At 46.1% G+C, this 16,939-nt stretch overlaps 1 protein-coding gene across 1 annotated transcript in view; it reads right to left on the bottom strand.

Moving 5' to 3' along the window:
- LOC146623612 (collagen alpha-6(VI) chain-like) overlaps positions 1–16,939 on the bottom strand; it is a 60,395-nt gene that overhangs the window by 29,848 nt on the left and 13,608 nt on the right. The window contains exons 3-10 of the mRNA XM_085366739.1: positions 11,491–11,588; positions 9,283–9,885; positions 8,349–8,936; positions 6,508–7,077; positions 4,594–5,214; positions 3,927–4,487; positions 2,789–3,346; positions 1,029–1,607 (exon numbers count right to left, since the gene is read on the bottom strand). Of these exons, the coding sequence (XP_085222865.1) occupies positions 1,029–1,607; positions 2,789–3,346; positions 3,927–4,487; positions 4,594–5,214; positions 6,508–7,077; positions 8,349–8,936; positions 9,283–9,885; positions 11,491–11,566 (4,156 nt within the window). The 5' untranslated portion in view covers positions 11,567–11,588. The remainder of the gene's footprint in view (positions 1–1,028; positions 1,608–2,788; positions 3,347–3,926; positions 4,488–4,593; positions 5,215–6,507; positions 7,078–8,348; positions 8,937–9,282; positions 9,886–11,490; positions 11,589–16,939) is intronic.

Here is a 16,939-nt window from a genome sequence, read left to right as displayed (position 1 = left end):
TGTTCGCCCATGTGTTCCCACTTCCCTTAATCACCTCCTGTGTATTTAAGTCCTCTGTTTTCAGGGTGTCATTGTCAGATCGGTTGCGTTGTAGGCCAAGAGTTCATGTCAAGTTTTCAGGTCAGGTCCATGTTCCTGTTGTAGGCTTTTATTTAATTTAGCTCACCCAGTTTAGTTTATTGTTAGCCTTGCCAGCCTCAATAAACGGCTCGTGTTTGGTCATTCAAGTCACGTTTTGTTTCGTTTTGGGTCCACCTTTCACTCTACACACAGTCAGCCTCGCGGATTGTGACACTTGGGCCTTTAGGTATTATTAAGAAGGTAGTTTGCATTATTATTTGCATTATTAGGGGGTAGCATCTTTGACGTCTTTTACTGTACAAATATGAAGCGCCTTGAGGTGACTGTTGTTGTGATTTGGCGCTATATAAATAAAATTGAATTGAATTGAACAGCTAATTCTTTGAACTGAAGCATTTTTAATGCAACAGTGTACCAACCAATAATATGGCTGCTGTTAGGTTAATAGTACTAACAGACTTATCAAGAAATCTGAGCTCCAGTTGTGCTGAGTGAAATTTGGGGACTTTATTATGCACTAATTAGCATCTGTGGGATGCTCCCATACAGGCTGTGGAAACAAGTGCTATAAAGCTATAAAGTGATCCACTTTGTTTTCCAAACTTCGGTCAGATGTTTGTGAGCCTTTGCTAATCATAGATTTATCAGTGTCATGTTGGTGTTTAAAGACATCCAGTATGCTGTACTGACTGTAGAAATATCTGAGCTAATGAGTGTAAAAACCCAGAAAACTTCTGAAGTTACTGTTGCCAACATAAAATCTTCCTGCTTGCTTTTCTTACAATGATGTGGGAAGAATCGTGTTTTAAAACGCTTCTTCTCAATCAATTTGAGGATTATTTACGTCAAGTCTGAAATTCAGAAATGTGCTGTTAGTATAATCATTTATTGTATCCTTGCAAATCCATTTTCTTTTGCTTGATGTAATTAGACGTTTAGTTGCTTACCTGGTTTGGTGGAGTTGCACAGGACTTCCGTGATGTTTTTGTAGAGTTTTTCCAGGGCGTCAAAGTTATCCACGTAAAAAACTCTGGCTTTATCTTGACCAGCCATGACCTCCAGCTGTTTCTTGTTGGCTCCTTCTACTCCAATACTGAAGACAGTGACCCCTTTGTTTCTCAGAGCCGCAGATGGTTCATTCAGACTGTGTGGGTCAGTAGCATCGCCATCGGTAATTACCATGAGGATCTGAGGCACCTGCAGCTCTGCCCGTCCACCATAGTTAGCATCAAAGAACTGTAGAGCATATTTCAAAGCTTTGCCAGTGTATGTGTCTCCATACGGGGATTTGAGAGCCATTATGGCCTGGGAAACCTCCTGCTTGGAGCTGAACTGATTGAGAGTGAAAATAGACTTGGGTTCATTCGCGTAGAGGATGACACCGAAGCGGGTCAGGTCTTTGCCAACTGTGGTTTGGTTCACCATTGACTGCATGAACTTCTGCATGCTTCGAAACTTTTCCAGGGTTATGCTTGTGGAGCCGTCCACCAAGAAAATGATGTCAGCTCTTTCTGTCTTCTTGCATTCTGGTGGTAAAAAGCACAAATGTTTGGTCAGAGGGAATGGGAGCAGGAACGTCAAGGAACAGCTCTTTAAAACCTCCTAAGACCCAAACCCTTTCATGGCATGCATTTTTAATTTCTCTTTGCTATTTGGGCTGATTAAGACCTGATGAATGTAAAAAACATTTTCTTTTTACCTATTTTTTTGTTTCTGAGAAGAATGATATTCGTTTTTAATTTTTATAGAGCAGTGTAATGTCCTCGTAAGTGGATATTAGGCCCTTGTAGAAAAATATTAAGTATTGTGGTCTAGAAAACCCAAAATGTGATGTCCACATATGCGGACGTCAAGTCCTAGAAGGTTAAAATATTAAAGTGAAGGCGACGAGGATCTCTTTATCATGTAGGGTTGATGTACCACAATAGGTTTTAATGGTGGAAGAAACTGGAGCCACTGAAAGAAAGCTGCAAACACCCAAACAGAAAGTCCCGGATCTGCTCCAGAAGTTCCCCGCTAATCTATAATGCTGCTAAAATCATCCCTGTCTCTCTTCCACAGCATGTCTTTATCCCGTCTTCCTTCTCTCACCCCAACCAATCACAGCAGATGGCCCCGCCCCTCCCTGAGCCTGGTTCTGCCGGAGGTTTCTTCCTGTTAAAAGGGAGTTTTTCCTTCCCACTGTCACCAAGTGCTGCTCATAGGGGGTCATCTGATTGTTGGGGTTTTCTCTGTATGTATTATTGTAGGGTCTACCTTAAAATATAAAGCACCGTGAGCCGACTGATGTTGTGATTTGGCGCTGTATGAATAAAATTGAATTCATTCCTAACCACCACATTGACCTCATTATAATACTGTAGTTCTCATGTTACACAGGTCGGAAAAACAGAGGACCCTTTTAATGTGGGACTCAACAAGTATGTATTCAAAGAGGAGTCCTTTCCTCCTTGGAAAGATGAGTGGACGAATGACAAAATCTTTCCTGTCTTTACACAAACACATATTACAGAACAGGATCCTTCTCATTACAGCAAGGAGCCCATTAACTGGCAGACTACTGAATTAACCTGTTAAAGTAAGAAGCCTCAGACTTGAATGATCTCATCCCTTCTGCCTGGCACTAGACTGCAAACTGTAAAGATTTTTATATTTACAAAAACAAGGATATAGTTCACGTTTCGGGTTGGTCCCAGTCTCCTCTCACCTCTCTCCGGATCACAGAGCTCCAAAGCCACTTGACTCTCCAAGTCCCTCAAAGCATCAAAGTCCCTCTCAGCATACATCCTATCTTGGGATCCACTGATCTCGAGCAGCTGGGTGGTGTTGGCGTCCACCACTCCAATGGCGTAGACCACCACTCCTTTGGCCCTCAGATCTTCAGCGGGGCGTTTAACTGCATCTTGAGCCTCGCCATCTGTTATGACCACTAGCCTCTGCCTCAGGCTGGGCCGTCCTCCTCTGGCTGCATCAAAATACTGAGATACTTCTCTTATGGCTTTGCCCGTGTACGTGCCTCCACCCATCTGCTTCATGCTATCGATGGCTGTCGACATTTCTTCTTTGCTGTAGTGGACGTTGAGTGGGAACTCGAGGCTTTGGACAGTGCTGAACTGCATGACGCCTACGTGCACCTCATTCTTCCCAATGATGGACTTCCTAATGACCGATTTCATGAACTCTTTCATTTTTGTGTAGTCTTCGGCATAGATGCTTCCAGAGCTGTCAATCAAGAAGACGAGGTCGCCTGGTATATCTTTACAAACTGTAGGCAGAGTAGCACATCCATGTTAGCATCGCTGCTTGTATGTTAAATAATAATTACCCTGTTTCAAGAAACAAAGGTGTCCTGTGTTGAACGGCTCTTGTCCTCTCCAGCCTTCTATGACCACGTGCAGCATATTATATCTATATATCTGTCTCTATGTATAGATACATTTTGGCTAATATTTGCTCACTTTTATCTTATTCCTCTGGTGGCATTTGATAAGTACGACAATTTCATGCATATTAATTCAGTATTTTATGCTAACACTTAAAACAGTGTCTTTCTCAGTGTAAAAACTCATTTCTGTTAAGGTGACGAACTCCCTGATATCCAACGATTTATGTCATCAGTAAAATCTGTTCTCCTTTCACTTTGCTTATTTCAGTTTCATTCTACTCTTAACTACTGGTTTAAGGCTGAATACGGCAGTTTTATACGGCTCTTTTCATTAAACTTAAACCCAATGAGATATACAATGACTTAAACACTGAAAATTAATAAAATGCAGCTGCAGTATGTGCTGCTTGTAACCTCTAGACATGCATTTGTAGCATGAGTGTGGTTCATTTCCCCTCACCGTCTGTAGAACAGATATCTGTGATGATTTCATCTTTGATCGACTTTAAGGCATCGAAATTATTGACAAAGAAAGTCCTCTTGGGGTCACCGGAAATCTCTTCCAGCTCAGGCACGTCGGCGTCTTTCACCCCAATGGTGTAGACAATGACACCCTGCTTCCTCAGTCGCTCTGCTGGAACCTTGACCTTATCCTGAGATTTTCCATCCGTGATGACCACCAGGAACTCGGGGACTTTGTGACCACGAGTGACCACAGCTCTCTCAAAGTGTGGACTCATGAATTCCAGGGCCTGCCCCGTCTGTGTGCCGCCGCCTACTTGTCTAATTTCCTCCACAGCTTTCTCCAGCGTGGATGCATCTGTGTAATCGGTCAGATCAAATTCCAGGTTTGGCGAATCTGCGTATTTGGCAACGCCCATTCGGATATGCTGAGGCCCGATACGGAAGGTATTAATAAACTCAATGATGAACTTCTTCATGTCATAGAAGTCAGTGGGGTGAATGCTTCCCGAGTGGTCGATCAGGAAGAACATGTCTGCTTCATCGGTCTGCACGCAGCCTGGAAAGGAAAAGCAAACATTCTGAGTTTTGCAACTTTAAATTTGTTAAAGAAGTCATGATGTTCAAGTTAAGTCATGAAAGTGTAAGAACATGCTGGTCCACACCTTCTTTGATGCCAGCTCTTCTTGTGCTGACTGAGACCGCCTGGTGAATGATGTTATAGCAAAGAGTCTTCTGCAGGTTCTTCTTCAGACCTTTCAGCTTGTCAAAAGTGTCCACTATGAACACGTGCTTGTTGGGGGGGTGGGACGCTATCTGGTTCAGTTCAGCCTCGTTGGCATTTTGGACTCCTACAGCGTAAACGGTGACGCCAGCGCGGCGGAGAGCAGCTGCTGCCTCGGTCACGTTATCCTGCGATTCGCCGTCTGTGATCACGATCGCCACCTGCTGAACGCCCTTATCTTTCCTGCTTCCAGCGTCCTCCGTGAAAATATTTTCGCGAGTGAAGTCGAGGGCAGCTCCGGTGTTTGTACCACCTCCGCGATAAGGCAGGATTTTGATGAAATTCAGCAAACTGTCCGTTTCATTAAAGCTGTTGAGGTAGACCAGCGCTGTGGCTCGGTCGCTGTACGTAACGATACCCACCCGAACTCTCTTGTCACCGACGTCAAAGCCGCTGACAATGGACAGCAGGAAAGAGCGCACCAGGTCGAAGTTCTCAGAGCCGATGCTTCCCGACTCGTCCACGATGAAGACGAAGTCCGCCAGTTTGGCTGCTTTGCAGTCTGTAAAGGGAATCATAATCTCGTTATCACTCAAGCATTCTGATTCAGGATGTGACGATGACGCCACACTAATTCTTTTTGCTTTTTGTTAATGTGCAGCTTCACCCCAGTTCCACAAAGGTTGGGATGCTGTACAAAATGGGAATAACAGCAGAATACAACCTCACATCTCAGTACACAGCATCACACTTTTTGGAATTAGGGTTAAATATGTGTTGCTAGTAGGTCATTTGGTTGGATGTTGTTTCTTTGGCACAGAATTCCAGGTACGTGACAGCTAATAAAGGTTTCCCATCCAGGGTGCCTGTTTCTGTATTGCCCTCATATTCCGCACTCAAACTAAAGAATTAGTCCACATATACTGTCGAGGATCATTAGAACGAACAGATCCATGTTATTTGTTTTAATAACTCATGTAGGCAGTCGCAGTGGGACACCCACTACATGCTGAGAATCCTGTCCTGTCTTCCTTCTCTCACCCCAACCAATCACAGCAGATGGCCCCGCCCCTCCCTGAGCCTAGTTCTGCAGGAGGTTTCTTCCTGTTAAAAGGGAGTTTTTCCTTCCCACTGTCGCCAAAGTGCTGCTCATAGGGGGTCATATGATTGTTGGGTTTTTCTCTGTATCTATGAAGCGCCTTGAGGCGACTTTTGTTGTGATTTGGCGCTATATAAATAAAATTGAATTGAATTGAGAAGTGACACTAGCATTTCAAGCGTTTTGACAATGTTGAAGTGTAACACAGTTTCGGTTAAATATATCTCAATGATGTCGGTTCTACTGCCCGTGAAGCTAGCAACAGTTGTCTCTTACCACCCATACAGGCTGGCTTTCCACTCATGACTGACTGTCACATTTAAATGCAACTAATAAACACATCTATGTTGTGAAGTGGTACATTTAACACAAACCGTCACCTTGTGTTTGCACTGTCTAAAGCTAGCATATGATAAAACTGTGACTTTCTCACAACAACAGACTTCATCTGACTAGAAGGCTGTGATTTCTCTGTAGGGAAGGTCAATCTGCATCTAACAGGCTGAAAACGTGAAAGTAAAAATAAATGTTAAAATATTTGATGTCCTGGGGTGAAAATATGGAAGCATGAAGACATCTCAGATGTTCTCGCCACAGCATGCTGGCGTTTCCAGCAGAATAAGTTTATCATCAAGATTAAAGGTAATAAAACAGGTAATTTACGTGACTGTTCCTTTGTGAATAACCTTTTTCAAACATGCACAGGAGTTGATTTTATGACTGATGACAACAATAATGAAAGTAAAGACTTTTCACCGTGAGTGAGAGTGATCTCCTCTTCCTCTCTTTCAAAAATGGTCTTTAGCGTGGGCACTGCATTGAAGGTAGACTCGTACACGTACGGCGCTGTGGCTATTACACGCATTTCGTCCATTGATGCACCGAAGCTCACTCCCACGATAGTTACTCCTAGTGATTTGATCAGACGTGTCTGCTTAAAAACTGGATCATCTGAGTCTTTTCCACTTAGAACAACCAGAAACTGTCGGAAGCCTTGGGATGCCCGACTTCCTGATTCATTCGTGAAGAAATTAGAGCTGGCGTACTCCAGTGCACTGCCCAGGTTGCGTGGCTGATTGGGCTTAAGTCGGCTCTGGCGGAAGGACCTTACGCCAGTGAGCGCCGCCTCTTTGGTTTGGAAAGCATTAAGGAGAAACTCCACTTTGGTAACCGTACTGTACTGGGCCAGTCCGAGACGGTTGCCAGAAGCTCCAATGTTGAGTTGATTGACCAGTCGGACCAGGATGGTTCTGACCTGCTGGAAATCTGCTTGACTGATGCCACTGTCCACCAGGAAGAAAATGTCTGCAAACTTTTCTGCCAAGGCTGTAAATTAAGAAGAAAACAGTCCTTCACTATTATTATATGCATTTCCATTTATATGAAATTAAACTACCTGCAGGTCTAAAAGACAAAGGTTTGGAATTGTTGTTGTTTTAATTTCAGTTTGTAACCACAACCCTGCCCTGGATGGCACGATTCTCTTTCATCTGCACAATATTTTTAAAATTGGACACACGCTGTCTCAGAGCGATCCATTTGTTGCTTCTAATTTCCTTTTTTGTGTTTTTTCCAAAACCACTCAGAGAGGACACAGAACGACGGATCATATTCTCCATATTAGGGTACTAACTTAGGTGCTATAATATACTGACAGGGACTAGAAAGAGAGAGCAGATTTCTCCTGTTTTGGCTTCCTGTTAAATCCAGAATTCAAAATCCTGCTCCTCACATACAAGGTCTTAAATAATCAGGCCCCATCTTATCTTAATGACCTTGTAGTACCATATCACCCTATTAGAGCACTTCGCTCTCGCTCTGCAGGCCTACTTGTTGTTCCTAGAGTATTTAAAAGTAGAATGGGAGGCAGAGCCTTCAGTTTTCAGGCCCCTCTTCTGTGGAACCAGCTTCCAGTTTGGATTCAGGAGACAGACACTATCTCTACTTTCAAGATCAGGCTTCAAACTTTCCTTTTTGCTAAAGCATATAGTTAGGGCTGGACCAGGTGACCCTGAATCCTCCCTTAGTTATGCTGCAATGGGCTCCAGCAAGGCTGGACAATGGTCCGTTAAGTTTACCTAAAGAAGTTATAGTCAGCAGTGATGGTTAACCAGTTAAAAAAAAAGAAAAACTGGTCATAATGTCATTAAAAATAAGGAAGTGTAAGTTAAGCAACCTAATTTCTTCAATTATAATAAATAATAAAGACTGAATTAAGAATGTCAGAAAATCTAACGTTAGAGTCCACGTTTGAACGAGGGGTGGCATTTGTTACACTGAAAACATGTTGTCTTTGACTGTCGGGGGTTTTCTTTCTATTCGCTTTAAAGCAAAGAACGTATCTGTTTCATACACATTGAGTGGTGGATGAGAAAAGCCTTCAGGGGTTCTGCTGCAGCTTGCGGGTAACTCGACTAACATCTCTAAATGATCAGCCGATACGTTCCCGATTGCTATCAATGCAAACTGAGCAGAAATCCTCTGACGCAGTTACATTTTAAATCCCTGACCAGTGAAAATAGAACTAAGCAGCATTCAGGTATTCATTTCCTTCTCTTATAATAAACAATTCTGTAAGGACGTTTTCTTTGTCTCACCTTGACTCCGACTCTCCACGGAGATGCATACAGTTTGCAGCAGACTGTCTGTTAGCCGCTGTAGAGCCTGGTAGCTATCGATAGTGTAAAGGAAGTGGTGTGCAGGTAGGTTTACGATAGACTCGAGCTGCTGCTGGTTAACATCTCCCACCCCAATGGCAAATATGATAACTCCTTGATCGCGCAGGCGCTTGGCGGGCTCGACTACGTCATCCGTGGAGTCCCCGTCTGTGATGACTACAGCAAACTGAGGAACTCGCTGGCTCGCCCGGCTCCCTGCCTCCTGAGTGAAGTACACTGACTGGAGGAAGTCAATGGCCTTTCCTGTTTCTGTGCCTCCTGTTCGATATGGAAACTGATCGACTTCGGCCAGCAGAGAATCCTTGTCCATGTGATCTTTCAGCAGAAACTCCTGGTAGGTCTCGTCGCTATACTGAGCCAAGCCAATCCGAATTTTGTCAGGGCCAATGTCAAGGCCTAAAATGAAACTTCGGAGAAACTGCCTAATTTCCTCAAAGTTATCAACGCCAATGCTACTTGAGCTGTCAACCAGGAAGACGATGTCTGCCACGGTGGCTCTGGCACATTCTGGAAAAGAAGAAGAAGAAAGTCAGGAACACGAGAGGAAAGTCAGTGAAACCTACATTTCTCGAGAAAGATAAAAACTTTGGGCGGGGCTTTCCCGGTTTTATATTTAATAAATGGTCAATGGACTGGTTCTTATATAACACTTTTCTACTCAGACTTATTTTACCTTGAGACGACAGTTTGCATGTTTATGATGATGAACCTGTTAGTTCATGAGCCCATTGTTAGTCAGCGGGCTGGTTTCAAACCTGCAGTCAGCTGAGACCGATAAAGTCACCTGGATGAGTGACCAAACGTTCTGAAAACACCATGTCCAGATGAACAGAATCAAGCTTTTGGGGTTTACCTGGAGACAGTTGCAGGAGTTGTCGTTTGGCTTCTTCTACAGTTGTGCATAGCGTCTGGATGATGTTCTGAGAAATTCCCTGCAGCGCTGCAAAATCTGACACACTGTAAACATGCTGATCGTCATTTGCAATCTCCCTCAGCTGGCTTGCATCTGCATCTTTGATACCAATTGCATACAAAACAATCCCTCTTCTCCTCAGGTTCTTAGCATGAGACTCTACATCGTCTTGGGATTTGCCATCAGTGATCACCACAGCAATTTGCGGCACTTTCTGCGCAGCTCGGCTTCCAGCTTTCCCCACAAAGTGTTCGTTCGACATGAATTCCAAGCCTTTACCGGTCATGGTGCCGCCCCCCCTGTAAGGCAGTTTGATGATGTTGTTGAGGATGTCGTCCTTGTTCTCAAAGGTGTTGAGCAGAAACTCTGTGAGTGGATTGTCACTGTACTGGACAAGGCCGATGCGGACGTGATCAGGGCTGACATCAAAGCTATCGACCAGCGTGAACAGAAACTGGCGGATCTGCTCGAAGTTCTCAGCGCCGATGCTCCACGAGCCATCGACCAGGAAGACGATGTCTGCCACGGCCTCTTCGGTACAGACTAAGAGGAAAGGTCTTTAAGTCACGGAGAGGAACTGCTGGACGCTAAAAGGAAATCTCTCAGTAGCTGAGGACGTTTGGCAGCGTGAGGTGTCAGCGTGGCTTATAGACAACAGAGGTGGGCTGTGCCATGTGACTGCTGGAAAAGAAAAATGGGCATGTTGCCGCCGGCTCGTGAAAAGCCTCTGGACTGGAGCAGGGATGCTTGCTGACAGCACTCACCTTCAGGGTGGAAAAGCGTGAGGAAAATGAGAAAAAGCGGCGTGTGGCTTACAGCTGGTGTTCGTTGCCTTCAGAAAGCTTTGCTTTCGTTAGCAGTGACCTGACTGCTAACGAAACCCCGACCTTTAACCCTCGCATCTCATTCATGTGCCTGGTTGCAAAAACATTTCCACACTAACCCTAATAATTCGGGGCCGTCTCAGAAACACCTTGAACACGTTCAACGTGAGCGTGCTCCAGTTGTAATACAGCAAAGGCCCAATGACAGCACTACAGGTCAGGTTCACCCATTTTTAATAGATACTGTTGGTGAATAAGAGCGAGTCAGATCTATTTTTACAGAGGCTCTTTTTAAAGTACAGCTGCTGGACAACTTTTCAAACCCAGAAAACTGCTCCCTCATCAGCAGCTTGATTATGGTAAAACGGGCGTGTGGAGAAGAAGGGGACACACCCCGAGGAGCCAATCAGAGCCACGCACCGGGCCTTCCTTCTCTCTGCTGCTCACGGTGGATCATCTGCACCCACCTCAACCTATCCCAGCGTCTTCCTCTTCTCCTGCCTGCAGCTGCATCTTCATTCTCCACCCTCCCTCCATCCTGCTCACTGAACACCTTCAGCTCAGCTCCACTGTCCCAAGTCTCACCTCCATCCTTGAACCTTCCCTTTCACTCTTGCTGCTATCCTTCAGTCACATTTGCCTCCACCCGCTCCACCCTGCCTGCACTCTGTCCTGTGGATGTTAAACCTTCACCATTTCTGCTCCTGCATGTTCACCTGCCCCCCTCTCATTCACACACATGTATTCTGTCTTCTAGTGGACTTCATCCCTTTTGCAGACGTCTCAGCACTGCTGACGAATCACATTTCCTGGCTACACGCTGCTAACTTCAATCTGCTTTTTTATTTCCAGTCATCATCCACAAGTTAATGCTACATTTTTCAGGGATAACTTATGTATTAGTTTAATTACTGACAGTGACCATGGACTGCACCTAAACGTCCAGCTCTACATAATGTTGGAGAAGTAATTTGTGGTTAAACAGATACTAAATGTTTCTGTGTGGCAGCGATGCTGGAACGACAGGATCAGTGGAGGAAGTTTTAATCTGGAGCCTGAGACCTAAGAAGGAAAATGTTTTATGCAGCCAGACACCCGTCGAAGCTTTGTGAGCTTGTTAATTGTGCGTGTGCACGTGCTCAGCTGCAAACACATTCCTGTGCAGGGTTAGTGCTCCGTGTGTGAACTTCAAAACTTACCTGTGTGTGTGTGTGTGTGTGTGTGTGTGTGTGTCAGTGTATGGATGGTATAAACAGCTTCCACTGATGTCATACTTTCACCAGGACGCAGGAAGTGGAGCCATAAGCTGCATAATCACACCCACCTGTTGTCTGAGCGCCGCTGCTGCAGAAACACGCCGCCATGATGAGGCCGACCAGAGCAGCCCGCCTCCACTCCATGCTGGATCGGGTTTCTCTGTACCTGCGACAGAAACAGAGTCTGTTTCACATCTGGAAGCAGCTCCATCACAGCGGGAGCTGCTCCAAACATCTGCTCCACGAGGAACGTGAGGCTGAGTAGATGTTTGCGGAAGCTTTTTGTGCCAAAACAGGATTTTGTTATATAACAGAGACAGAAACACAGCAGAGACACGAGGGGAGGAACAATATTTATGATAATTATGGGATATTTCAGCCCCAGTTAAGATACTTACAATCGTCCAGGTTAAATTATTGGACAATTATGTGTAACTTAAATTTTTTAAATAAAGGTTTGAAGGATTCGTCTAATAAATTGTTCATGAATGAACATGAATGGACGACATGTTGTTTATTAATGCACACAGTGTTCGTAAGGCATGAAAATAAAAACTAGCATGCATCAGGAGAACGGTCCACAGTCTGCATCTGCAGCCGAGGATGAACCCTCCCTCCACACACACACAGGAAATATGGATTTGCATGTCAAGATATGACAGGAATCATCTGATGTTTCCCAATCTTGTAACAGTAAAGAAGCCATCCAAAAATTCCTGCATCCAGTAAAGTAAATCACTTCCAGCCCCGCTTCTGAGCTGAGACGTGAGATGTAGCTCATAATGATGATGATGGAGCGTCCTGATTGGTCAGTTTTTAATCAAGCTGAAATAGTTCGCTCAGCGTGTCTCGCCCACTGATGTTGAAAGTTTCAGTATAATTATTGAAACGACACATTCCTGCTCGCAGCCATGAACTCATCTCCTCGGGGTGCTGTGAAACCAGAACCGCAGCACCGCAATAAAAGCTACAAATCATCGAGCGACAGCTACGAGGTCACCAATCACGTCTGTGCGACGTCTGTAAACCAGTGTCAGACACGGGGAAACTATTAAAACTCGGCGTGTGTGAGCGCACTGACAGGAAATAAGATGTGACGCTCAGTTTGAATAACATCAGCGTTGCCGTGGAGACGGCAGGGGAGGAGCCAGCAGGAATCAGGAAATTGTAATTTAGTCAAAAGCATTTTGTGAATCCAGATGGCGCAGCATCCGTAGCATCCAGGCGGGAAGCCTGTTAGCGGGTTAAAGCTGGGTTCTTTCTAATGTCCAGCAGGGGGCGACTCCTGTATTGAAGTGTTTCTGGTGTGACAGCTCAGGGAACTATGAGGTCTCAGTCGCTGGTTTCAGGTCGGATGTAATTAAAACCATGAGGATAATTCTGGAAACGAATCCCGTTAGAGCAGAAAGGACGAGCGAGATGATCGAGGGGTACGCTCTAAGGTTAATGAAATGCTTCTGTGTCCTTCACTTACTCGTATCCACCGTCAGCACCACACCAACCAGTGGCTATGTCCATCTTTTATATACAGTGTGTGTAAAACAGGCTAAACCCTCAGACATCCTCGGCTGGTTTCTGCTGTCGTTGGGCCAAACGCGATATCTCCACGTGCAGCTCCACAGCCTCAGCAGCCAGATGAGTCAGACTCTTTCTGGTGTTTGCAGCCAGAAGACTTCAGAGCATCATCTGGCTCTCCTCACGGCCTCACGGTGCCATTTCCTGAGATCTGTAGGCAGCAGACAGTGTCTGGCCACATCACAGGCCGGATGAATGAGAGAATATTTTAAATGTTCTCTGGACGATGGTGCTTCAGATGCAGAGGAGCTCCCTGCTGGTTTTTACTGCCTCTCTACTTTCTTGTCTCACGCCCGCCTCCATAAAGTCTCTGCTCTCTGTTTACTTCCTCATTTCAAACTCTGTCCTCCCTGAACTCCTGCTCAGATCACCTCACAACAAAACAACATCAGTATTTAATCTGTCTGTGTTCAGTTACCATCATTAGAAGAGCAGGACAAACACTGAGGAGTGAACGATGAGAGGAGCGGACTGGTGTTGCAGGTTTGGGTCATGGTTAGCATGCATTTAGCCACATGCTAACCAAACACATTCAGAAATTTTACATGCAAATCAGACCATAAAGCACAGATGACAGAATCCACATGTCAACAGTTTAAGAAGCTGTCAACACGTTGTTTGCATTTGTGCTTTTTTTCTGCAAAGCATTTCAAACAAACTTTTTCTATTTGCACAGAATTATAAAATCACCAGGACCAGTTTTATTAAGTGACTCACAGCACGAAGCACTGCTGTGAACAAAGTTCAAACTGAGGCACAGTACGAAACAGGTTGGAGCTGTCACTGAGAGAACATCAGGACAAAAACAAAAGAAATCAGATCCGGCGTTGAGACAAAGATCTGGTGATGCTCACACAGCAGGAGGTGGATGTATGACGATGAAAAATCGATGAGTCTAAAGAGCCGAGAAGAAGCGAGCGAACGGGTCAGCCCAGATGAGAATCTTAGTCTCAAAGGAGACGATCGCTAGAACCCTGCAGAGGAACGGACGCCAAAAACTTCTGCAGAAGAGACACCTTCAAGTCAGACTGCAGTGTGCCGAGGACGACCCGGAGAAAGGTTCATGTCCCACAGGGAAGCAGTGGCAGGATTACACTGTGATACTGCAACGAACGACCTCCAGAAGACCAAAGCGAGCGCTACTGTCCGGTCTGACTGTGGGCTGACCTGAAGACCGAGGTCCACGCCAGAAGGTCATCACATCTGGAGGAGCCCGAGAGGTTCTCCAAAGCAGAACGGGCTGGGTTCACCGAGGCGACGAGAGGACGGTCATCCACACACAGGTGAGCCGCTCTGATGCACTTTAATCAGAGTTGTGGGATTAATGAGCCTCGTTAGCTTCGGGTGTTTGCTGTTACCGCTGCACAGTCGTCCATCTTCTCCTGCCTGTCCCAGCAGGGACGGACCTGTTAGATCTCTATCAGAGGCGTGGGCGGCGTGCACGTCCTCGCATGATTCACGAACAGCAGTGAGAACGAAGAACGTTGTTTACTGAGAGAGGACCATCGTCTTGGACGAATTGTTCACACGGCGACACAATCGTGCACGACGTGCAGGTGAGCCGTGAAACCAAAATAACGTATCTGACTAACGTGCGTCCTGGATGGTGCTCGAGTGAGGATTTGGGCGTGGCTACTACAAACCAGAAGGTTTTACTGGCTTTTAGTTCCCGATGAATAAAGAGTTTAATATGTTAGTGATCTGTCCTGAGTCATGGTTTCCTCCCGTCTCCTGCTGCCACACACTTCCAGTGAATTTCACCAGCTGATTGCAGCTAATAAAGATTTCAAACTCGTCTCGATTCTTTTCCAAGGTGCTGCAGATAAATCTGCTTCGTCCTCCAGGCAGCAAAAGCAGCTCTGGATCTGTGTGGGCTTCATTTATTGGACGCTCACGCCTCCCTCTCTCCGTCTACATGTATGAACATGTGTTCGCCCACGAGCGTATTTCAGAGCTGTGTTTAATCACGGGCCAAATGCTCTTGGCCCTGTGAGTGGAGGCGGATTTGGGGGAGGGTTATTCTAATGCGAGGCATGTGGAGGTCATCAGCGCTCCAGTGATGGCTGATTGAAGCGAGGTCCAGCTCTAGTTACACGGACCTCCAACTGTATTTACTCGGAGCGTGAGCGGCTCTTTCCTGTTGGCTCTATGGACCGTAGATGTTTGATGTTAAAGAATGAAGGGCCTCATGCTTTCTAGTTCAAACTGGTGTCACACATGCAGGAGGTTCTCCTCGCTGATGAGGACATTATAGAGCTGACGCTCTGCAGGCGCGCTGAGGACAGTTTGTGCCCTCCGAGCAGCGTTTAGGAGAACGCTGCATCGTGGACAGCTGCATGAAGCTGGAGCGTTTCTAACATGAATCTGTGTCCGAACAACAATCCCGCATTCAAAGCCTCAGCTGTGGAGGTCAAAGAGGAGCTGAGACTGGACTCGTGTTGAGCGAGCCCCCCCTCTCGCCGCGGCTGTCTGGAGAGGCTGAAACTAAGAAATGCCGTCTGACCACAGAGGTCTCGTGCCAGCCCACATGAGCTGACGGCTCAGTTCAAACCCTGAATCCAGCAGCCAAGTCCCCCCTCTTCGATGGTCCGCCCCACATACGAGTGAACTGTTTATCTGCTTTAACCTGCTCACTGTCGCTGTGCGTCTGCAGGACGCTCTGGAACCCACGCCCACCCCAACCTCTTCTTTCCAGCCTCCGTCTGACTCAATGTGCTGCTCGTTTCTCCAGGTGTTGCTGCTGAGCCCGTTCTCATCCTCTGGACGTCCAATGGAAACACCTCCAAGCATCAGCCTCGCATCCCTGTGGATGAGCGGGGTTACTGCTGTGATGGGGCAAAAGCTCAGCCTGGTACTTGAAAGTGAAATCCTGGACTGAGCAAATCGATCTGAGCAGTGGCTGAACTTTTGATTTATGCCAACCTCCAAAAGCCGACTCTGCGATGTCAGCGTGTCCCTGCGTGTCCTGAGGAGGAGGCGTCTGACAAAAACAGCTCTGTATTAATCACATCATAAATGTGCATCTCACACAGCGTTAATAGCTCCAAATCTATAGAGGTCAAAGACTTTGTGACTCCTGTGGAGTTTCCTGATGTCACGGACATCAGACACTCATCAGCCGTCTTTTAGCGATGAATGAAAAAGGAGAAAGGAGAGGCCCGACAGCTACATGCGTGCAGGTAAAGTGAGACTGGACGTCACGCTTGCTCTGGAGCTCAGACAGGAGCGTTTTCACGATGCAGAACATGAACGAGCTTCACTGAAACGGTCAGGAGGACCTGGAGCTGCTCCCGTGAACAAACACAGGCTAATGCACGCGGCCGATGCTAAACCTGCACTTCCATCCAGACAGAGAATAAACACCACACAGCTGAAACAGTCGCACACCTCTGCTGTGACCACACAGCGACTTCTTTAACGTCTCTGCTGGGGTGAAGAGAAAAGGAAGAGATGATGGACGATGAACGGCGAGCATGGCGAGGCCTCAGAGCAGAAAGACAGAGCGTCTGTCCCTGTCAGTCTTTGTCTCATTTCACCAACCTGTTAAAGGTCATCACAGACCAGTTCATTCATGCTGACAGAGTTTGTGGGTGTGTCGTAGAAATGTGACAGGAGGGAAAACGTGACTGATCCTCTGAATTATTGGTGGTTATCCACGTGAAGTGACCACTGAAGTTCGGCCATCTTTCATTCATATATGAGCTTCAATCCTGAAGATCGCTGCACAGAGTGTCACTGCTAGGAGTCTTTCTCTGCACCACAGTCACTGGGCTTGCCCCCTTTCTCTGCTGTTGTTGTTGCTCCTGCGATGCCTCTGCAGGGAGCGGTCCAGCGTCTAAATGGAGCGTAACATTACATGCACTGAGCAGAAAGAGCTGAAGACAAGAAAATAATGAGGCTCAAATGTCCGTCAGTTAATGTCTCCTGTTCCATGCCTAACAT

The sequence above is a fragment of the Diplotaxodon limnothrissa genome, linkage group LG11, assembly GCF_057381915.1.
Source record: "Diplotaxodon limnothrissa isolate DT_005_m linkage group LG11, D_limnothrissa_male_GT1.1, whole genome shotgun sequence".
In the NCBI taxonomy this organism is placed as follows: Eukaryota; Metazoa; Chordata; class Actinopteri; order Cichliformes; family Cichlidae; genus Diplotaxodon; species Diplotaxodon limnothrissa.
Note: the sequence above shows the minus strand (reverse complement) of the source record. Positions and strands in the feature narration are given on the sequence as shown.